Consider the following 23,226-nt stretch of genomic DNA (forward strand, 5'->3'; position numbering starts at 1 on the left):
GCGCGCCGCAGCCAATCAGCGCCCGCCGCCCCGAGCTCATTTGCATGAAGGAGCGGGGGGCGGCCGCTTGGGGGCGCTCGTGGAAGAGCGCGGAGGGGATTGGAACGGGATGGGACGGGGTGGGATGGGATGGGATGGGATGGGATGGGATGGGACGGGATGGGATGGGACGGAACGGAATGGAATGGCCACGTTCTTGGGCCTAGGTTTGGAGCAGGCACAGAAAGCGATGCAGACTGACTGTCCCTGAAGGGTGATGCGGTGCCCAGGGCAGCATTTCAGGAGATGATCCTTGGTCACAGCATCCTGCTGGGCCACGGCTCCCCAGGGTGTGTAGGGTCCAAGGAATGGCAGCCCCATCCCCCAGGGTTTTGGGTCATGACCTGTTGCAGAGCCCTGTAGACCCCAGGGGTCAGGCTTGGGGGGCAACTTGTGCTGAAGTGATGGAGAAAATAAATGCACAAGAACATTCTGGAATCTGTGAAGTCACATTAAACAAGCTAAGGCCAAGGTGCTGTGGCTGAGTGGCGGGTGTGTGAGGTTGATCTCTTCCACCGGGCAGCACTGACAAAACCAGAGGACACAGCCTCAAGCTATGTCAGGGAAGCTATAAGTTGGATATTAGGAATTTTTTTTTCACTGAAAGAATAATAAAGTACTGGAATGCTCTTCCCAGGGAGCTGGTAGAATCACCATCTCTGGATGTGTTTAAAAAAAAGCCTGGACATGGCACTTGGTGCTAGAGTCTAGGTGAGGTATTAGGGCACAGGTTGGACTCAATGATCTTAGAGGTCTCTTCCAACCTCATTATTCTGTGATTCTGTGATTTGTACACTCAGCCATGTGTGTATGTACAGAACAAATTGCACAGGCACATTTGCACCCCAGCCATGTGTGCCTCACACACATTTCACACCCACATGCCCATGTCACACAAGGAGCACTCACACTCCCCACACGTGTGCAGCTGTTTTTCAGGGCAGTGCCTTCCCCACCATGGTGTGTGTGACTGCTCTGGATTCAGGATCTGTGGTTCTCACACTTGAGCTGGAGCAGAGCTTTTTCCATGAACAGTCATGCCCTGAAGGCACAGGCTGCTTTCCCAATTGCTTTGCTGTTCTGTGGAAATGTTTTATCTTTAGCTCTGTTCTTTCACGGCACCCAGACAAGCCAGTGCTTTGGAAGGCTTTCCCCTGTGTCTGCTCAGCCCTTCCCATGTGGAATTCCCCTGTAAGTCACAGCAGCTGCTGATCAGACACTCTGCTCCTCTCAGATGAGTAACCTGTCATCCCACACTGGTACCCAAGTTATCCTCATGCTTCAAGGCATCAGCTGATGGCCAAATGAGCAGGAGGGGAGCTCCTCAGGTTTGCAGTGTCTCATAATTCAGGGTCTGAAGCGCTGTTTTGTTCTGCCAAACCAAGCTCAGATCCTGGTGCCCCTCTGAAAGGCCAGGGGTGACAAACTCCAGTAGCACAGAGGGTCCTGGAGGCAAAAGGGAGGAGAAAAGGAGTTCAGAGGGGAGTTAGGAAGCAAGAGAAAGGACAGCAGAGGCAAGCAGGCATTTTGATGATGCCAGTGAACCAAAGTGCTTCCATCTCTTAGAGAGACAGACACTGGCAGGAGTATATGCAAGGAATTCTTTGGGATATGATATCAGAGTAAGGAGCACATAAAAAGATGCAGCTCATTTTCTTGGTTTGATAGGCAAAATAGGAAAACTTGTTATAGTCTACAATGATTCCTATGAACCATTTCCAGTTTACAACCAAACTTGGTCTGTTACACAAGTGGTGGTAAAAGGACTCAGAAATACTCCAGGTGTGGTGCTAACACTGGCCTAAGTAAAGGATCAACTACCAACAACTTCCCATGTCCCACATACTTAAAGGAATAAAAATGGTAATTTCATCCCAAAATGCTGACTTTACCAGTTCCACTGAGGAATATGAGACACATTTGAAATCTGGGTCTTCAAGTGAGTTCAAAAATAAAATGGTCATGCAGGAGATCCAGGAAAAATAGCCCTGAGAAGCTCATGCTGAGGTGTGAGCTCTTCAGCCTCGCTGAGCTCCAAAGATTCCGATAATTTTAAATCCTTCCGATCCCCCAAACACCCCCTCACAGGTCAGGTGTGGGTTTTTTCTATTTCTAGTCTTCTCTGACAAGCTATGATAAAGCTTATGGATATTCCTGTATTATAAAGCTACTTTTTGTAATTTCCACAAGATGTCCCAGGTAAATTCAGCTTTATTAACACTCTTAATAAAGAGAGGTGGCTGTGAGTGACCCAGAGCACCAAACACATGAACTGAGATTTCACCTGTGCCCAGGTGAACCACCCCAGTTAATGCTCTTGGCAGATCTGCCACATGAAGCACGAGGCATTTAAATCAGATTATAGAGGCTTGTCTAGGGCAGACACTCCTGGGCCTCTAATCACAAAACCTACACTTGTGGCAAGCAAAGAATTCTCCAGTCCTTGGCACAGCCTGGCTGGCTGATGTGTGAATTTGTTGGTCAAGAAAACAAGGGATTTGAACAGCAGGGAAAGTGGTGGAGGGCACCAGCAGCAGCCATGCAGGCTCCTTCCAGATTTGTGACTTCCCACGTTCACCCTGGCCTTTCTGCTCCCCAGATAATGCAGAAAGACATTCCCTGGGGAGTCCCTTTAACCTCCTGTTTTGGATGGTAAATGCAGTGGTATTTTACATAGCTGCAAGTTTCCATGGGTGTTCTACCCCACACAGAGGGTGAATGATGCTGTAGTGGAAATACAAACATCACATCACATCACGTCATCACATCATCACATTACCACATCACATCACATCATCACATCATCACATTACCACATCACATCACATCATCACATTACCACATCATATCACAGGGCAATGCTGAGTGTCCATGGGCTCTCCAGAGCCCACAGATCCCTGCCAGCTTCTCACACAAAGCGTGTCCAGGCTGGGGAAATTCTGCTAAAGGCTGAATTTTATCCCTCTGGTCTCTCTGTGCAGCCCCACAAGCTGTGATTGCTCTCAACAGATCCACCCTCAATTCTCCAGAGTTCCTCCTGTGGAAAGCGCTGCCGAGGGAATCCCCCCCTGTCTTTCAAAGGTCACATTTCCTACGTGGTTGCCCCTTTTTCACACATCAGAAAGTTGAATCATCCAACACAAAAGGCATGTGGTGAGTAAGCCACCTTTCTATGTAAGGAAGCTGGGGACGCCCTGAGGGGAAGGAAGGGGTAACGTAAGTGAAGCAAGTGACAAGTGGGGGCTCGGTTTTAGCACGCAGTTCCTTCCAGGAAGATTTCAAAGCAGTTTGCCAAAAATAAAAATAAAAATGTGTGAACTGTGGCATAGAGAGAGGCGTGACTTGAGCTCAGCTCTGCCAGCAAGGCAATGGTTAAAGGAATATCTCCAGAGTCCATTGTCCTGCCTGGTGGGGCACAAGCACTGAAAATGAGAAGTTTCCTCAGCAGCCTCATGGGAAGAGCTGCGAGCACAAACGGGCAGCATTTGTTTCCCGTCATTCCCGGGCTTTCCAGGAAAGCCGAGGAAAGCAGTGGCAAAGAGGAAGGAAAAAAGCCAGGCAGAGAAAGACCTTGTGCACCCTGCCTCAGAGATGAAGCCTGGCTGTGCGCTGGGAGGATGCAGCTGGCCTCACAGCTGAGCGGGGTGGTGCTGAGCCCTCTCCAGGGAACGCGGACATGCAGGGCAGGAACAGCCCCCAAGCAGGGCAGGAACAGCCCCTGGGCAGGGCAGGAACAGCCCTTCCAAAAGGGCAGGAACAGCCCCTGGGCAGGGCAGGAACAGCCCCCAAGCAGGGCAGGAATAGCCCATCCACAGGGCAGGAACAGCCCCTGCACAGGTCAGCACACAGAGAGATCCAGGCTGCTGGGCCAGCACACAGAAATGGAGCTTTGGAGAGCTCCTCACTGAAGGGGAGAGCAAAAAAGCAAAAGGAAGGTCAAGAACTCCCCAACACCGACTCGATTGTAGAAACTCAGGAGTCCTCTGCAGCTAGGGAGGTGAGATGAGGGTTGAGTCAAATATCTTAAAACTTCATTTTAAAACTGAGACCAGAGCTCAGGAATGACTGGCTTCCACATCTGTACCAAGAGCACCAGGATGTGCTCCTTGTATTAATTTTACACCACATCCTGTTCTCCTACAAGAAATGCTTTTTTTTTTTTTTTTTTTTTCTGGTAAGTCCCTGTGATATAATTCCCATGCAGTTTATCTCTGTATGGGACCAACCTAAGGTGAGAACACTGACACATATCAGAACACTGATGCCCCTTTCAGAACACTGACACCCATTTCAGAACACTGATGCCCCTTTCAGAACACTGATACCCATTTCAGAATACTGACACCCATTTCAGAACACTACTGCCCATTTCAGATTTTGAAGGTCCTTCCAGTTGGGGCCAAGTGACATTTCCTTGTTCTAAACTCACCTCACAGTTTTCACGTTTATTTCTTCCTTTTTCTAAGTTATGATTAATGTTTGGGGAAAAAGCAGAAAGAGATTGAGAGGAAAACTCAGTAGATATCAAAGACTAGGAGATGTAAGGAGAGACAAATGTTTAATGCAATCTTTGAAACCAGAACCAGAGTTAGGATGAGGGGACAGTGTTGAGCTGCACCAGAGGAGCTTTATGCTGCACTATGGTGGTGTAACTGATGGTAGTTAATTTATTAAACAAATGATTGAAAGAACAGCAGTGCTTAGGGCTGGGTGGAATGAAGTGTGGGATCTTCAGTCCTTGGGATTTTCAGTCCTTGCAGGTTCCTCAGCCCATGAGTTGTTTTACCCCTCACATGCAGGGTTACCATTGAAAATAAGTCTTTGCTCCCTTAACTCAGTATCAGAAAAGGAGTCCCACTCTCTTTAGCTCACTGTGCCTGGAGAGCTCGGCCCCAGGCTGTTTGCTCAGCCCTGCAGCACCGGGGAGCTCTTCTCAGCCAGGCAGAGAGGAAGGACGTGCCGATTTTTCCAAGTGTTTTAACAAAACGATTCTCTTTCTGCAGCGAGGACAAAACCTGCTTAGCTGGCAAGCACCATCCTGCCCCCCTGCCCCGGGGCTGACCTGCCCGGGCCGCAGCTTCCCCGCAGCCACAGGGCTCATTTCCATGGAATCTCAGAGTCCCAGATTGGTTAAAATTAGAAGGGACCTCCCAAAATCATCCAGGCTGACCCCCCCTGCCTGAGCAGGGTCATCCAGGAACGGGTCCAGGTGTGTTTGGAAGTCTCCAGAGAGGGAGCATACTCCACAATCTCCCTGGGCAGCTGTTCCAAGGTTCTGCCCCCTCCATGGAAAGCTCTTCCTCATGTTGAAGTGGAACTTCTCGTGTTTTAGTTTGTGGTCATTGCTCCTCATCCTGTCACTAGGTACCACTGAAGAATCTGGGACCATCATCTTGGTCCCAGATTGGAGATATTTATATGCATTATATATATATTTCCCATATATATCATTTTATATATATATATATATATATATATATATATATATATATATATGTATATATATATATATATGTATGTATCCCATTGGAGACATTTATATGCATTAATGAGATCTCCTCTCATCTTCACTCCTAAACATACTCATGAGAAGCTAGGGACAGGGACAGGGACAGGAGTGGCTGTGTCAGTCCCTGTGTCCTGTTCTGGGCCCCTCAGTTCAGGAAGAAGATTCAAAGGCTGGAGCATGTCTGGAGAAGGGAATGGAGCTGGGAAGGGGCTGGAGCACCAGGAGCTGCTGAGGGAACAACATTGAGCTGCTCATGGGGAGGTTGGGATTGGACAGTATGGTAAATTTCTTCATAAAAAGTGTGATTAGACATTGGAATGGACTGCCCAGAGATGTGGTGGAGACACCTTGGAGGTGCTCAAGAAAAGCCTGGATGTGGCAATTGGTGCCATGGTCCAGTTGGCAAAGAGGTGATTAGCCACAGATTGGGCTGGATGATCTGAGAGATCTTTTCCAACCTAATTGATTGTGTTTCTATGATTTAGTTTCTTCTGCCTGTCTGCAGTGAGAGGACCGGCGGACATGGCCTCAAGATGAGACATGGGGGATTCAGATTCGATTAGGAAAAAAAAAATTACTGCTAGGGTGGTCTGGCATTGGAAGGGGCTGCCCAGGAGGGTGATGGAGTCACTATGCCTGAAGGTATTTGAGAAACATCTGGACCTGGTGCTGGGTGATGTGGTTTTGTGGGTGCTGGGTGGATGGCTGGATTTGATCTTAAAGGTCTCTTCCAAACCTTTATGACTCCATGAAGTCATTCTCCACCTTAACTTTATTTCCCATTACAAAGCACGTTAAAATTATAATCATGTGCATCTATAAACCTTTAACTCCATTACACAGCAGCACTCTGTTCCTGAATGTTCTTTCACTGTGTTTCCTCGTGAGCAGCCAGGAGGTACAGAAAGGCTTCAGAAATACTCCAGAAAGGCACAGCCTGCATCTCCTCCAGGAACGGTGCTGAAAAATCCCAATTTCAAGCTCAAGTTCAAAGCGACTCGGAGCATTTCTTGAGGAACAGGCAGAGTATTACAAGTAAATTGTCAGTCCGGTTAAAAAGCGCTCTGCTTGCTATAGATCAAGGAGCGTCCGGACAAGGCTGTGAGGCACCACCTGAGGAACGGAGTGGGGTGTGCAGGGCCAGGGGTCGGGCTGGTGGCTCCCGGGGTCCCTGAGGGTGACCGGCCGCCCGCCGCTCCCGCCATTTCCCGTCAGGGGCCGGGGAGGGGGCGGAGCCCGCGCTGTGGGCGGGGCGCGCTCCCGTCACGCGCCGGGCGTGGCGGGGCGCGCAGGCGCGGTGCGGGGCGCGCGCGGCGCTGGGCGGCGGGCGGGCGGGCGCTCCCCTCGCTGGCAGCGCTCGCTAAGATGGCGGATTTCCTGCCGTCCCGCTCCGCGCTGTCCGGCTGCTTCCCCGGCTGCCTCCTCACCAGCGGCGAGGCCGAGCAGCAGCGCAAGTCCAAGGAGATCGACAAGTGCCTCAACCGCGAGAAGACCTACGTGAAGCGCCTCGTCAAGATCCTGCTGCTGGGCGCGGGCGAGAGCGGCAAGTCCACCTTCCTCAAGCAGATGCGGATCATCCACGGGCAGGACTGGGACCGCGCGGCCCGCGAGGAGTTCCGCGCCACCATCTACAGCAACGTGATCAAGGGTGGGTGAGGGCGGTGGGCACGGGCCGCCCTGCGAGCGCCGGGCCCGGCCGGGCCGGGGCGGGGAGAGGCGGCTCGGGCGGGTCCCGCGGGCCGGGGGAGCCGCGGGGCCGCCGCCTCCTCCCGCGCTGTCCCGGCGCCGGAGCCTCCCCCGGGGCCAGTTCGCAGCCCCTCCGCGCCCGCGGCGCTGTCACCGCGCTGCCCGGGTGCGGCCCGCGGGGCGGCTCCGGCCCCGGGAGCAGCGGTTTGAGCCCCGGAGGTGCCGGGCTCTGCCTCTGGAGTGAGGCCAGAGAAGGGCAGCGGAGCTGGGGAAGGGGCTGGAGCGCAAGGGGCGGCTGAGGGAGCTGGGGGGGGCTCAGCCTGAAGAACAGGACGCTCAGGGGTGATCTTATCGCTCTCTATTGAAAGGACGTTGTAGCCAGGTGGGGTCGGGCTCTGCTCCCAGGGAACCAGAGATAGGATGAGGGGACAGTGTTAAGCTGCACCAGAGGAGCTTTATGCTGGATATCAGGAAGAATTTCTTCACTTCAGACACGGGAATGGGCTGTCCAGGGAGGTGGTGGAGTCACTGTCGCTGGAGGTAGCACTTAATGGCAAGTCTGGTTGACAAGGTGGTGTTCGGTCATAGGTTGGACTGAATGATCTCAGAGGTCTTTTCCAATCTAATTGATTCCGTGATTCTGTGATTTCCTGGTAGTGCGAGTGCAGTAATGAGCGGTAATGGATGGGGGAAAGATGCACCTGGAAGTGCATGAGGAGGAGCCCAGCCCTGTGCTTTCAGTTTTTTGCTGCAGTGGAGGAATCGCTGCCGTTGTGTTGGAAACTGGGCTGACACATCAATTAACTGCAGCCCGCAGGCAGAGCCTCTCTCATAGATGCTTTGCCAAAACCTCCACACATGGTTTAGGGGAGTAGTGGACGCTTGATTTCACTGCTGTCATCCTGACTTCACTGGTCATCCTCACTCATTTTCTCTCTTATCTAAATTGCTCCTTGGATTTTCAGTTTGGACTGTGTAATAGTTGGACAAAATCTTAATGTGGTTTCTCAAAACAGCAAAATGTTGTCAGACTCAGCCCCTGAAAATCCAGCAATTCTCAAAGAGGGTTGTTTAACAAACCTGCTGATGAATCAAGCCTGGAAAAACTGTTGATAGCAACAGAAGGCAGGAGAAATCACACACGTGTATCTCAACCAGGTTAAAGTTTGCACGTATCTCAACCAGGTTAAAGTTTATTGTTAAAGCTACTTGCTACTCTGTGAAGGTATACACGTAGGAACTGCCCATCTGTCTGGGAGGTTGTTTTCCTGCTGTCACAGATAGGTTTGACAGTTACCTGCCTTTGACAGAGAGAAAAACCATGGAAAGGGGATGAACCTTGACAAAACACCTTTGCACTGAATGAGTGTGTTACTGAACAGTCATTTGTTGCCACATCTTAATTTCCTTATAGCTCTTCCTATGCCTTTACAGTTGCTTATTCTTTCTGGAATTTTATTTTTAGTTTTTCATCAGTTTAGTACTAGAAATCATTTCCCTGCATTTACCTTGTCCTATGAGCACAGTGAGTTTTTATATTTTTCACGAGGACTTTGAAAAGAAGTTTAAAATACTCTTTTTCTTCTAGAGAATATTTACCAAAACAACCACAGAAGTGCAGGAAGGCCTTTAGGTGATGTTATTCCTCTGCACTTAAGTTATAGAAACATACTTTTAGCAAGTGCAATGATTTTAATACATGTCTTAATCTCTTTGAAAATATTAAAGACAATGATGGAAATACTGTCAGTGATAGAGATTCTTTGTATAATTTGAAGAACGAAAAAATGTAGAGAACCTTGAGAAATGAGGTGCTTTAACATATTTTGAAATAAAGTTTTAAGTGTACTTTGTACTCAAGCCGAGTGAAAGAGTTTTGTAGCACAGGTTGGATAAAGTTAGTAATTAAAAATAACGTTTTTTCAGGAATTGAGTTTGGACTATGGGGATAATCCTGTTATGATGTTGTTGAGATAGCAGATCTGGGCTTTGCTGTTAGCTGTAAGTGCAGTGGTTTGGGTCAGTTTTTGGGACACTGTGGGTGGATGTTCCCGTTGAGCTTTGTGCAGAGCGCGTGCATTGTTCCTCTGTGGCCTGATGAAACAGGAGATGCTGAGAAACTGCTCACAGCGCCTTTCCTTGTCACTGCAGGTGTGCGGGTCCTGGTGGACGCCAGGGAGAAGCTGCACATCCCCTGGGGGGACCCTGCCAACCAGAGCAACGGGGACAAGGTGATGGCCTTCGACACGCGCGCCGTCACCGTGGTGCAGGGCATGGTGGAGACCAGCGTCTTTCTGGACTACCTGCCTGCCATCCGCGCCCTGTGGGCAGACAGCGGCATCCAGCACGCCTATGACAGGCGCAGGGAGTTCCAGCTGGTAAGATTTGCCTCTCAGTGCCTCAAAGTGTGATTCTGTTCCTGCCTTGCTTCTCTGTCAAACGCCGGCCCGGCCGCTTCCGTGCGTGTTTTTGGGTGGTTGGTTGGTTGGCTGTTACTCTGTGGTGTTGCACACAGCTGCATTTAGCTACTTCCCCCCTCCTTTTTTAATAGTAATAAAAGAGATTCTGACGTAATTGGCCTCATTTCATATGTGGGAAAGCTGAGGTATTGAGGGCTTTTAAGTTTTGTAACAAAGCTGGTCCCTGCACAGTATTTTTACTATATGATTATTACCACCCTTTTATTAACTGCTGCATCAACTTAACCAAGCCAAGCAAAAAAAAAAATGGTTTGTCAAAAAAAGACAGGCTTTATAGTAATGTGATTTTTAAAGAAAAGATATGCATGGGTTAATAAGAAGAATTTAAAAACCACTCCCTTCTCTATTCCAGTTTGAGCAATCTAGCAAACATTCCCTCTGTATACTTCCTGTTTAATTTTGAATGTCTGTGTTAATACTCATGTAACGAGATTTTTGTTGCATTGAAGTGCTGTGCTTCAATGTAGCAAACTGGATTGGAAATATAATGAACTACACAATTTTATTTTAGTGGGGTAGAGATGGAGTACACAATTCTGTAGGGGGTTGGAAAGGAAAAAGAAACCTCTTGATTCTTGAGCAGCAGCTTGAACTTTGTGTGACAGCTGAACTCCCTTTGCTCCATTCCCATGCAAATGCTGCAAAAAGAAATGACAAATTTTGAGTTAAATTTGATTGTTGTTTCAGAGACTTGTGTATGCCAGTGGCATAGGGTTTTTTGGGGGTGGGGGTTGAGAACCTTAAAATAGATTAAATCTTTTCTGGTAGGTCTCTCAAACATGAGTGGCTTTGTGTTTTTATGTCTTAAAAATAACCTTTGTGTTAGTGTGAATCCAAACAATAGCTCATGATGTCTCCTGTTGAGCTGTTATGAATGGTTGTGTAATCATAGGCTGACTTAAAGAGGTTGTGTAAATATTCTATAAATATGGATTGTCCTGATCACGGAATGCCTTCTGCAGATTGCAGACTGGGCAGGTGCTGCAGTGCCCTATCACCTGCCCAGCCCTGGGCTCAGCTCTGTAAATAAGTTCCTAAGCAGACCTGGTGCTCCTTGAGTTTCACCTTCAAGTGATCATAAAAGAGTAATTGCTCTTCTGTAGTCAAGATTCTGGTGCAGATGTGATTTCTAGTGCTGTAATTGCTGTGCTGGAGGGATCTGCTTAAAATCTGTTCAATAAAACAGTTTTGTCTTCGATTAAACATGTTGGGTGACTTGGGGCTGTGTAGCAAAGGGAAGGGAGCAATTACTGTTCTGTCATCTTGAGGCCCTGGGAAGTGGCTTCTTTCCATAACTGAAACATGTGCAGAGTTTCACTTTGAGTGGGTTGTGAAGAGGGTAGTGAAGAATTTGTTCTTCTGAACCTTACACAAAGAAAGCTTTTGCTTTCTTCTGTAAATCCCTAAATCTGTTCATTTATCTGCAAAAATAGATATTTATCATGTTGTGCTTTAGGTAAAACTCAGGAATATTTTTAAGTGCTCTTCATAGTTCAGTACTATCCTAATAATTTTGGAAAGCATGATAACTGCTTTATTTATTCTTATATTACTTTATTTCCTAAATCCTTTCAAAATCTCAGCTGGACATATTTATGCCAAGTTATAAACATGAAAGAAAAAAAAAAAAAGAGGCAGCTGAATGATGTCATTGTGTGGAGTGCAGGCACTGTGATCTGTGCTGGCCAAGCATGAAGTCTCAGTTTTACCCCAGAGCTCCGTGTGGGCACAGAGCAGAGGGAAGCTCCTGCAGCAGTGTGGGTTCTTGCTGTGGCTGAGGGAGAGCTCAGAGGGTTCCTGTGCTGTGACAGGAGGGACACAAATGGTTAAGGAGGGAGTGCCAGGCCTGTCCCGGAAGGTGGGAGGGACACAGACACTTCAGGCGTGTCAGTACTGACTCTTGAGTGAAGGCTCCAGACTGAAAACTTTTAACACTCTAGAATGGGGAAGAAGAGGGAAATACTGTTCTGCTTCCAGTTTAGCTGCTTGTGGCAAAAAAAAAAAAAAATATGATGGGAGATAGCAGCAGTGATGAGATGAGTAGGAGAGAGGGAAAAGTGGCACTAAAAATGATATAAAATTCTGGGACTGACGTAGTAGAGGAGCATTATTGGGCTGGATCTGCTCTGACTGCTTTTCAGACTGAAAAACGTGGCTCATGCTAAGAGAGCACAGGCAGAAACAGTGGGAAGTGTTTGCCATGGGAATAGGGCACTCTGGGACAGAGGTAGAGGTGAGCAAATGGGAAATGGAGCAGTGATGGGTAAGGAGTGAAAAATGTCCAAATTTACACATAAATTCTGGAAAAAACGCAGCAAGAATGTGTAGTGTAGATGCCATTTGTAGCCTGGGTAGAGAAAAAAGGTTTAAAATTGAGATTTCTGCAAGAATATGGTTAAAACATCAACACATAAACACATTTGTGAGGGCTTGTAAAGCTTCTCTTGCTTTTTTGTTTTTCTCCAGGATCTTTTACTGATGATGTTGGGAGCCTAAGGAAACAATGAGATCTTTTTATAGCAGCAAAAAAAAAAGAACTTGGTTGTATTTTAATGGAATTAGGAATCAGCATTTCCATGTCTAGTTCACTGGAGTGTCCTTCCTCATTTTGTTAACTCAAGTGGTCATGGGATGGCCAATATGATTTATTTCCCTTGGTGTAAAAATAGGGGCCTTCTGGCCACTAGCAGCAGCATTTATGAAAATTCATTAGGTCATGCTTGTGTAGTGCTTTAAAGTTGGAAAAGCTAATTACAGCTTAGTGCAATGTGTGGTACTTCAGTGCTTCCCAGGTGGTTGGTGTTATAATCCCTCACATTTTATTACAAACCAGCCTCATCCAGGTGCTTGTTCTGGAACTCACACTGGAGGTTCTGGTCATCCTCAGGCTCCTCTCCTGCATCCCCCAGGCTTGTTTCTCCTCTGGCCTCTCAGGAGGGTGACAGGGCTGAGTTACAGAGTGATCTGAATCAGCCCAACACCTGACACCTCATTAACATTTCACATTTCCCCTCAGTGCTTGGTTTCCGGTAAAAATCTGAAGTGACTTGGATAAACAGAGCCACTCTGTCCCTTCTGCAGCGTGCAGGCTGACTTACCTGGGCATGTCCTGCCTCTTCTGTTTGTGCTGCTGAGCTTTCAGAGTGTGCTGGGAGGGTTTGCTGAGCAGCCTTTGGTGCTGGGAGCACTGAGCAGGGCCCTTGTGAGTGAGAGTAGCCTTGAGCTTCCCTCTCATGTCAGGCATTTCTTGAGCTTGCTGTGAGAGCTATTAACAGAGAAGCATTTGGGAGTATTCTCCAGGAGCCTCATTGTTCTCTGAGAATGGAAGAGTGTGATGAGAGCCTCAGATGTGTGATAAGCTTTGAATGTGTTCAGTGTTCCTTCTTATTGAAGGTAACTTTTGGGTGGGTTTTGATCTTTGCTACCAGCAGTTGTTGATCTTCAGACAGATATTTATTGCCCTACTTGCAGTGGAAGTGGATGTTGTTGGGTGTTTTAAAGCCAGAAAGCTGCAGAGATGTGAGATTCATGTGAGATGCTGCTTTATTTTTGTCCATATTTGCACAGAGCTGCAGGCACAGGTGATACAATAAGGATTCGAGGATATGCACTCACCTCTGGATCACAACTTTTTCTGTGACATTTCTGCAAGTGCTAGATCAGATTATAGAGGACAGGAAAAGGCGTGTTCTGCTTGAATTACACTGATAGCTCTGCAGCAGCCTCCATGTAGCATTTTTCTTTTGCAGACAAGTGTTTTTGGCAAGTATTGATCAGTTTACTGGGAGATTGTATTGTATTTTGTCTTATTGTCCTTGGATTTTTCAAGGTTCTGTCTGAATATTAGTGGGGCTGTTGTACACACAAGAATATTAATTAAGCTCTACTGGAAGGATGAGGCCTGAAATGGATACTGGAGAATATTAGGAAAGTTTATTGTGATTTCAACACATCCTGAAATGTGCCTGATTATAGAAGCTGGTCCTGCAGAGGTCAGTTGTGTGTGAAGTTTCCAGATGTTGAGGTTTTCCCCGTTTGGAGGGTGGATTCCCATCTTAGGGGACAGCAGTGAGGTCAGTGCACAAATCCCTCTGAAGTCACAAGTGTAGAGCTGCAAAAAGTGTCTTACCTGTCACTGATGGGAGTGTCCACACTCTGTCTGTGCCAGTGGCTTTCAGAAGCCTTTCAGCAGCTTGTGCTGGTTTTCCTCCAGTGTTCATCTCTTCACCCTCCCCACACTCCTGTATTGGGAAGTGGGCATGGATTGCCCTTGGATCTCCTCCTGCATCTGGGGCTGGGTGTTCAGTGCTCCCACTCTGCTTGGAGGGTGCAGGAGTTGCTTCCACTGAGTGCATGAACTGTTCTGAGACAGGAGACTCCTCATTACAGACATGAGATCCTGTCACCCAGCATTTCTCTGAACATTGACTGTTTGGGCATTTAATCACATCATTTAGAGTTTATTGAAATACAGTGTTGCAATTACACTGACTGTTGCTTCAGTTTCTATGTGGAAACCCAGAAAGCTGCTGCTTTATGTATGTTGAAGGATGAACAGTTTTTTCCTTTTCTCTAATGATTACTCTGCCAAACATCAGATTTAAGGGTGGCCTGTGTACAGTGAGAATGACTCCTTAAAGCCCTTGGAAAAGACTCCTTGCCATCCCATGGTCTTCAGGTGAAAACATTTATCAAACATTGTTGCTATAAATATGGCAAGAAAAGTGCTTTACAAATTTATACTTTAAAATGAGCCATTCAAATCCTCAAAAGAGACTTGGATTTTTTGAAGAAGTGCTGTTTTTCCAGCCCCAATGACAAGATAATGAGTTGGCATTAATGAGACTCCTTATAGGGATTAACTCTGGAGTCAGCAATAGAGGCTTGAGTGTCCTTACTCCAGATTTGTCACCAAAAACCCTCCAGTGTGTGCCAGTGCTTTGGTATTGGGGATTGACTGTAATATTTCAGTCAAGCTGAGTGATCTTCAGGTGAATTATACTAATTTAGCACAAAATGCCTTTTTTATCCTTTTCCAAATTGGGATTAGGATTTATTTCAGCCTCTGAGAGCTGAAATGCTGTTTCTGGGACTGCCTTCCCACCACTCTTCCTTTCCTGCCTGCTGACTTTTCTTGTTAGCAGCAAAATACTGAAGTGTTTGGAGAGTGGGCTGGTCTTTATTTCCAGTTGGTGCTGGTCTGGTTTTAATGGGGAACCTCTTTGCTATATTTATTTTTTTATATTTTTTATTTTTTGTTGCTATTAAGCACAAATGTGGTTCTGGACTTGAGAGATCTTTCAGCAGGAGCTGTCTAGGTGTGGACATGTTGTGCCTGAATCAGGATGATCTTCCAGTCAGGAATGAATTCCTTTGGAGTCCTGTGTGCTGCACTTGCCTTGTGCAAGCCTGTGTTTTAGTGCAGTCTCTCAGGATGGAATTCTTAATTCAAACCCAATCCAGACACTGACTGACCTGCTCTAGTGGAAGGGTCCCTGCCCATGGCAGCAGGCTGGAACAAAGGGATTTTTAAGGTCCCTTCCACCCTGAACCATTCTGGGGTTCTGTGATCAGTTTATGGGGAGCCACTGCTTTTAAAATGCAGACTTGTCCAATGCAGTGTGGGAGCAGAGGGATGTGTGCTTATATATATTCCTTCTCCAGCAAGCTGTGTCCTGTTGATAGTCACGTGCCTTGGTTTCCTAAACATTTTATTGCAGAAGACTGGAAGGTGACCTACTTCTTGCAAAAAAATGGGAATTCTATAACCAAGCAGCGGTTAAATATAAATATAATATAATATAATATAAAATACAAATGCCCTTCTGAATATGAATATTCACATCTTGAGCGTGTGAACCTCTTCTCAGCAGGTTGGTTTGAATCTCTGCAAACGTGTTAGAGGAGCTTTTGCTGCTTTGCTGTGCAGCGTGAGCTGAGCCCTCGGTGCAGGCGTTTATTGCACGCTCATTTCCGTGCTCTGCTCACTGCAAGGTGCTGCATGTTGGTACCTGCAGAGCTGCCTCCTCACAACCTTTGGAATTTAACCAGCACTGGCTGCACCCTCTGGGTCCATGCAGAGCCGACTTCCTGAGCACAAACCCTGCACAGTCCCTGGGTGGTGTCAGCAGAGCTGTGGGTAAGTGCAGTGTCATCTTCCCTGCCTGTGCTCTGCACCTGAGGCAAGCACAGAGAGGGAGCTTTTCATGTGTAAATATGGAATCCTTCAGGAGAGGCACTGTTGGTTTGTGCTGCTGATCCCTGATTTGAGTTTGCTGTAACAAGGCTTCAGCCTTAGAGGCTGCTGAAGTCTGCTCTCACCAAGCACACACCACACCTCAGTTCTGCTTGCTGGCTGTTTTGTCTTGATTGTCCCAGATTTCAGTTCTTGAATGCTTTGATATCTTCTGAATTCAGGCTGCACCTTTTACACAGAACCAGCAAAGGAGTAGCAAACTTCAGCTTGTGGTGGCTGAGGAAGTTGCTTAAGAAAATGTGAGAAAACCAAATGCAGCTGACCTCAGTGACTGCGTCAGAAAAGCAAGAGAATAACTGCAGTTGTGGGAAAGCAAGATAATCTCTGTGCCAGCATTGTGTCTGCTGGCACTTTCCTTTGCTGAGGAGCTGAATTACCAAATTCAGTTGAGAAGTTTGAGGGTGCAGAACCTGCCCTTGTACAGAATAACAAGGTGCATGCTCACAGTGCTGATGGAGGCTGCCTGATACCAAGTGGTATCTTGTATTACTCTGGAATATGAAGCCTTTATTTATATCTTAAAGGTGAATAAATGAGTCACAGAACATTGTATTAGTGAACTTGGCAGCCTCAAACTGTAAATAAAATGTGTTTAATTCAAATAAAAATCTGAATAATCCCAGAGACTAGCACTTATATTTTATCCCAGAGGTGCCTGATGGGTTGATTTTAAGTAGTGATAAAGAAAATTAGTCCATCAGCAGCTAAAAAAGTCCTAAATAATTTCCTGTATCTTCTTAGCTTGCATGTCTGCATCAACAAGAAACATCAGGTGATAGAGCTGGAAAAGTTGAGGGATTTTAAGTACAGAAAGCACCCTGAATTATCATCACAGCAACTGACAACAGCAACTTCAGAAAAGAATATTTCTGAGCAGTAAGAGGGAGTGAGCTGCCTTTTGCAGCCCTCAGTTCACTGTACAATGTTGCACACCTCTCCACCATAGTCATTAGATTTTTTTCTGCCCTAAATTTCTTTTCCTTCAGAGTCTCCTCAGTTAATAAGTGAAATATCACTCTCCTCTTCAGAGACTTAACCAAGGAACTGAAAAGCCCCCAAATTCTTTTTATGGCTCAAGGATACAGCAATGTGTAATACCACAAGGGTTTCTGTTTCTTTTTCCTTTGTTTAAAGATGCTGGGGAAATAATTTTAGACAAAACGCTGGGATCTCTGCAGCCAGCCTGGGAGCACTTCTCTCTTTGGGCACATGATGATAAAATATCACCCACTGGTGACCAAATCAAGAGGATGCAGAATTTCCAGGGGGGGAAACAGTGCACTGGTACCACTTGTATTTCAAAATATCTACACAGAATTGTGGGAAAAAAAAGCAGGGTGATTACTAAAATTTTACAAGTGAGTGCTATTTGGACTCTTAAATATAGTTGTTCTAGTAATTAATTTCTATTTCTTTTTAGTTTTAGTTAATTCATAGTATGAAATTCTGCAAGGGACATGAAATGTTTTCAGCCTCTTGCTGCTGTTTAGGGAGTCTTGTGTACTTCACTGTTACTTTAGACACAACTTTTAGTAGTTTTTAAAATCAATATTCAGCTGATGGTACAGGTAGATCTTTCCCTAGACCCAGTGAATTATCACAGGATCCTGTCAGCTTGGAAGGAGAGCTGGGTTGTGAGTGCATCACTGGCTGCAAACAGAAATACCAGAACTTAATTGAAATGGATTCTTCTAATTGAGACAGAGGAAGGAACTAAAAAGCATTTGGTCATCTGGATTTCTCATGAGGCTGAAATAGGAACCAAATGTACTTTAAAACTGAATCCTAGAGAAGTGCATTGGGATCCAGTTCAGGGCTCCGATTTTGAAATGTTGTGATTTAGTGCAGAGTTTATGCAATAATGGACTTTTCAAGCATCCTCAAGTTCAGTATGGCCAGTTTTAGTGCTGATCCATTTCCACATGCCAAATATTTGTCATGTTTTTGGGAGCCTGTGCTGGTCTTGTACAGCTTGGGAGCCAGGGAAGCTCTGAATGATGGATGGCAGATTTGCAGACTCACCAGTGCTCCAGCATTGGATGAAATGCAGTTGGAGTTACAAACACATGAAGTCATGGAGCCAGTGGGTCAGTGCTCTGAAAGAAGAGCAAATGTTTACAGTCTGCTTCCAGCCTGGTTTGTGTGCAAAACATCTGAGGTTTAGAGAGATGCTGCCCACAGTGTAAATAGGGACTGGGAGGTGGCAGTTTCTCCTTGCTCAGTGTGTGTTTTCATAGGATTTCTAGGGCTGTGTGTTCTTGGAGGATTGATTTCATCAATGAAATTTGAAAATCTGCAAGGTATTGGTGTCTTCCCTAAAGTAAACTCTGTGGAAGAAGAGTTTGGGTTGTAAATTCTTAGGGAGGGAGTAAAAAGACCTTTGAAGAAACAAACAAAGTTCACCTGATCCTTGCTTTCATGGATTAATTACTGTTCAGAAATTTCTGTTTCATGGATTAATTTCTGGCAAGCCTTTTGGTTGGATGCTCTGGGTCTGTGGTTGCCTATGTGTTCCTCAGCCTCTCTCTGATCTCCAGAAGGGGCTGAACAACCTGGAGTTTGCTTCCTGGTTGATGGTGATCCTGAGGAAAACCATGGAATCTCAGAAAGCTTTGGGATGGAGGAACCTGAGAGCTCATCTTGTTCCTCTGCCAACCTTCCACTGCCCCAGGGTGCCCCAGGCTCTGGCCATTCCTGGCATGGGCCAGCTGGGCCAGGACCTACCAGGGAACAATTTCTTCGCTCCAGGATCGATGCTGTGGACTCTGAGGGGTTTGAATTGTTGGAAGGAGTCTCAGCTGTCTCTAGAATACATCACAGCCTGGTTTCCAAGCACTCTTTCAGAATTAGAAATACAATAGCAGAATTCCCGGTGTGGAGAAATTGTAGTTTTGGAGGCTTTAGTGGAATGCTGTTGCCTACCTAAAAGCTGTAGTGACTTTGCATATTTTTGAGTAATTAAGAATTCAGCAATTAAATTCTACCAGGAGAGGGGAGGGATACCTACCTAAGAAAACTGAAATGGATTTCTTCCCTCTTAGGAAAGTAATTGAAAACTGGAACAGTTTGCTCTGCGGTATACTGGTATGCAGATTAACTGCTTTTTACAGTTCAATCATGTTTTAATTAATTTAATTGGAGTGGCATGGTATGTATGAAACTGTGTAAATGCTGTGCTGATGGGAGACAATCTGTGAGTTGTGAGTGTGGCACTTTGAAGGGAGAGCCCTGCTGGATGGGTGCTGATGCTGCAGCCTTGGTTGGAGTGTTTAATTGCAGGCTGGCTTGGTGACATCCTGCTGTCACTGGCAGGGCATGGCAGATGTCTCCAGCCTGCAGGGGCTGCCAGGCTGTCAGTGCAGGCCTCAGGTTGGCGTGCTCTGTCTCCCTCCATTTGTTATCCACATTTTGAGAATTATGGATTAATTGGATTACACTAAATAGGGGATAATAGATTAAAGGGATATTATTGGGTTAAACCCCTTCTTAAACCCCTTCACCTTTCTTTGTTAATGCTGTTATGCAAGATAAAAATGTCACTCATGAAATAAACTTGGGCTGACTCCTCTCGTGGTGCTTTTGGAGTGGAGCACCCTCCAGCCAAAGTGATCCAGCTGCTGCAAACAGAATTCTGCTCTGCCACCAACAGGTTTTACAAAAGATGGCTTCTGTGAGTCAGGACTTGAACCTTTCCTGTTTTCAGGGCAGATACTGAGTTTGTGGGACCAAACACGAGGCAGGTTTCACTTCTACCCCGCGTGACGCAGTTCTGGTGGCTCTGAAAAGGCAAACCCAGCTCGAGCTGCACACAGCGAGCGCTGAAAAGGGGAAATGGGGCTGAGCTCTGAGAGCTGGCCCGAGCTGTGACGCATTTGTGATGGGGATTGATGAGCAGCAGCATTATTCTGTACTCAGCAACTGTGTCTGAACTCTCTGTTCTTGCAGAGAAACAGGAATTAATCCCCAATGTGCTGAGTTTTATCTCTGGAAATGGGCAGATCAGGTTTAAGTGACTATTCAAATTGTGGATTGGAGAGAAAGAAGCTGGGAGATGTGAGATGTGTGGTCTTGACACGCACTGTGTGTGCCTCAGCCTTGAGAGACTCTGCTGCTGTGCTTCCCTTCCCTTGGTTACTTCAGCCTGTCCCTTCCTTCCCAGACACTCCCAGCTCACACATAGACAAAAATCAGTTTCCCTTTTTGCACTCTGAGATCAGCTAATGAACCACCATGACCCAGCTTGTGCTGCAGATCCTGGCCCAGCCCTTGGGAGGCTGCTCCATTCACGCTGAGAGAGGAGCTGGGAGCTGTGTGGTTTGGCACACACTGCCTGTGCTTCAGCCTCTAGGAGCCACTGTGCTGTGTCCCTTGGGTGGGTGAACAGACTGAATCTCCTGGGAGGTTCTTCTTTGTCACTTCAGCTTGTCCCTTCCTTCCCAGACACTCCAAACTCCCAAAACTCACTTTCCCTTTTTGCACTCAGATCAGTTCATGAACCACCACAAACCCAGCTTGTAGCAGATCCTGGCCCAGCCCTTCTGAGGCTGCTCCATTCGTGCTCCCACAGGCAGCAGTGCCATTTCCCACCAGTTTGCCCTTTGCTTTTGGAGAGTTTGGGATTCATTTCACATGGAACACTGGGCTGCTCTGCACATGGCCACAGTAATGCTCGTGTGGGCTTAAATGGGGACTGCTGTGCTTTGGCCATAATTAACACTGAGAAAGGAAACTCTCACAGGGAAGTGTGTTTTGTGTTAGTGCACACTCAGATATTTTGACCCCAATTTTCAAATATTTTGACCCCAATTTTCAATTTGGGAAGTAAATATACTACTGCTTACCTGGGCTTTTTTCCCCAAATACCTTCAGCATCATTATTAAAAATTAGTTATTGTATATACTTATTGTAAACTTCCAGAATGCTGCTGATACTGCTTGAAGAGTGAGTTTTAAATCAATTGGCAATTCAGAAATAAATTGTTTCCCATCACTTTAGGAGAGACCAGTCAAGTTGCTGGACTGCTGCTGTAAAACAGGGAAAGTATATTTTTAAAGTTTAGTTCCTTGAGTAAACAGGTTATAGGTATGAATTGGGGAAGTTTTGTGCTGGTCTATTGATTGGGGCATCTTTAAAAGAGGAATCCTCTTCAAAAAGCACTGGGAGAAGTGACTGCAAAGAGAAATTTCAGAAATCTGAAAGCTGTGAAGGAACCAAGATTGTTTCATTTACCTCTGAGTGTGAGACCAGCAAAAGAGACCAAAGCAGCTGAATGTCGTGACATGAGACTTGGCTGAAGCTGTTGCTCTAACAATTAAGGCAGTTGTGGATTTGAGCTCATTAATGTAATTAGGATATGCATTCATGGCATAAATGGATCATCTGGAGCATCTCCCTCCTTTGTGCAATGCCAGGATGTTCTGTTTGGGTGGAGGGGGTTGTGCCCTGTGATCTCCCTTCCTCTGGGAGTCTGCAGTGATGGATTGGATGGAAATGTTTCTCCATTCATTATCCCTCTGTTTATTACTGGCATTTCAGGAGACAGCTGCTGAACCTTCAGTGGCAGCACTATTGATTTCTACTCAGTCTTCTTTTAAATCAGCTTAGGGTGGGGTGCAAGGAGAAAAAGTTGCTACAGATTCTTTCCTTTGCCCAAATCCTCAGATATGGATTTTCCTGGATTAAGCCCCTAACAGAAAACCACCCTGTACATAATGAAGTGTGTGCTATAAACATTACTAGGGTGCTGAAAAATGCAGAATTTTCAGACTCTGCTTATGTCTCCATCATCTTCCTTCAAGCTGATTCTCCAGAGTTATGGATGGTTTGGTTTGCATATTTAGGCATGTACACACCAGCCTAAAAACACTGCAATTACCTTTCTTATTCTAAACTAGGCTTGTAAAAAAGCTTATTTCTGGTGGTGTTCTTGTTTCTAGTGTTTTTGTGGGTTTTTAATTAAATAAAATAGGAAATATTTGTTTCTCTATTTCAAGAAATTCAAGTAAGGTCAGGAAGAGAAAATGTTTGGTGGTTCTTAGAGTTCTAATATGGAGCTACTAAGTTATATCTCCTATTTTCCTAAAGTATCACATTTATTATTTCAGACACTTAATAAGCCCTGTCAGTTCAGTATGTTCCACTGAACTTGCAGCCAAACCTAGATGGTTTGATAAATTGTTTCTTTCTTTAAACCTTGTGATGACTAAATCTTTATTTGATGCTTTTTCTCTATCTCTTTTTTCTTTTTTAAGCAATTGCTAGTGGAAAAAATGCAGTGCCGCTGATCCCCTTGAAGAGCTAAAAAGCCATTTGGCTATGCTGAGGTTTCAACAAATCATCTTTAGATTGCTGACATTGTTTTCATGGAAACCAAATAAATTGGTGCTTCCTGGGTTTAAAAGATGTGTTCATCTAGTGTATATTTCATGTAGGTTTTTTTTTTCTTTCTCCCCAGAAATATTTTTGTGGTTACTTTGCTTTAGGCAGTAACCAGAGAGTGATCTCTGTGCTGTGTTTTGCTTAGAAAAGATGCTTGTGCTGGTTTACTGCAGGTGACCACACCAGCAGGTGTTGGCCTACAGCTAAATATCACCTCTGCTTTGGAAAAAGCATGAATTTGTAAAATGTCTTAGTAAAAAGAATGAATTCTAGAACTGGAGATATATATATATATATATATATAATGCAGAGTTGTGGGGAAGCTGTTGTGTCAGTCACCTTGATGGGGGTGAGATTTCAGTTTTGTTGTACATTGATGGTGAAGGGGCTTGGCTCCCTCAGGGAGGATCCCAGGAGACACAGGCTGGTTTGACTCAAACCTTGCTGAAAATGGAATAGTTGACAGTTATGAATAAAGTTACTTAACAGTCAACTTCCTGTGGTTTGCATGCATTTCTGAATCAGGAGGAGGCTGCAGGGCCACAGCTGAGATGTGTATATTCCATCTGAACAAAACAGGGCATCTTTCTCAAGCTTCAAAAGGGACTGCTTAAAAATCCAATACTCTGATACAATTTCATAAAGTTTAAAACTGTAACTCCAGAAGGCCTTTGGAGCTGATGTGTGTGTCCATTCTGCTCTATTGGGGTGTGATCAAGAAATTTGCTTATTGCATGTACCTCAGTATTCATTTGAGATGTGTGCCCAACCTGTGCTGGATTTTGTCCTTGTGTTGGCATCTTTGGGCTGTACTTGAGGTGCAGGGAATGAGTTGGGCTCCAGGGCATGGCTGGTTCCTGCAGGGTCACTGCAGCTT

At 45.8% G+C, this 23,226-nt stretch overlaps 1 protein-coding gene across 1 annotated transcript in view; it reads left to right on the forward strand.

Annotated features, from left to right (window-relative positions):
• Positions 1-6,819: 6,819 nt before the first annotated feature.
• Positions 6,820-23,226, forward strand: part of GNA13 (G protein subunit alpha 13) — a 28,617-nt gene continuing 12,210 nt past the window's right edge. The window contains exons 1-2 of the mRNA XM_074554834.1: positions 6,820-7,196; positions 9,386-9,612. Of these exons, the coding sequence (XP_074410935.1) occupies positions 6,914-7,196; positions 9,386-9,612 (510 nt within the window). The 5' untranslated portion in view covers positions 6,820-6,913. The remainder of the gene's footprint in view (positions 7,197-9,385; positions 9,613-23,226) is intronic.

This window comes from Zonotrichia albicollis, chromosome 19, assembly GCF_047830755.1.
Source record: "Zonotrichia albicollis isolate bZonAlb1 chromosome 19, bZonAlb1.hap1, whole genome shotgun sequence".
NCBI classification, from domain to species: Eukaryota; Metazoa; Chordata; class Aves; order Passeriformes; family Passerellidae; genus Zonotrichia; species Zonotrichia albicollis.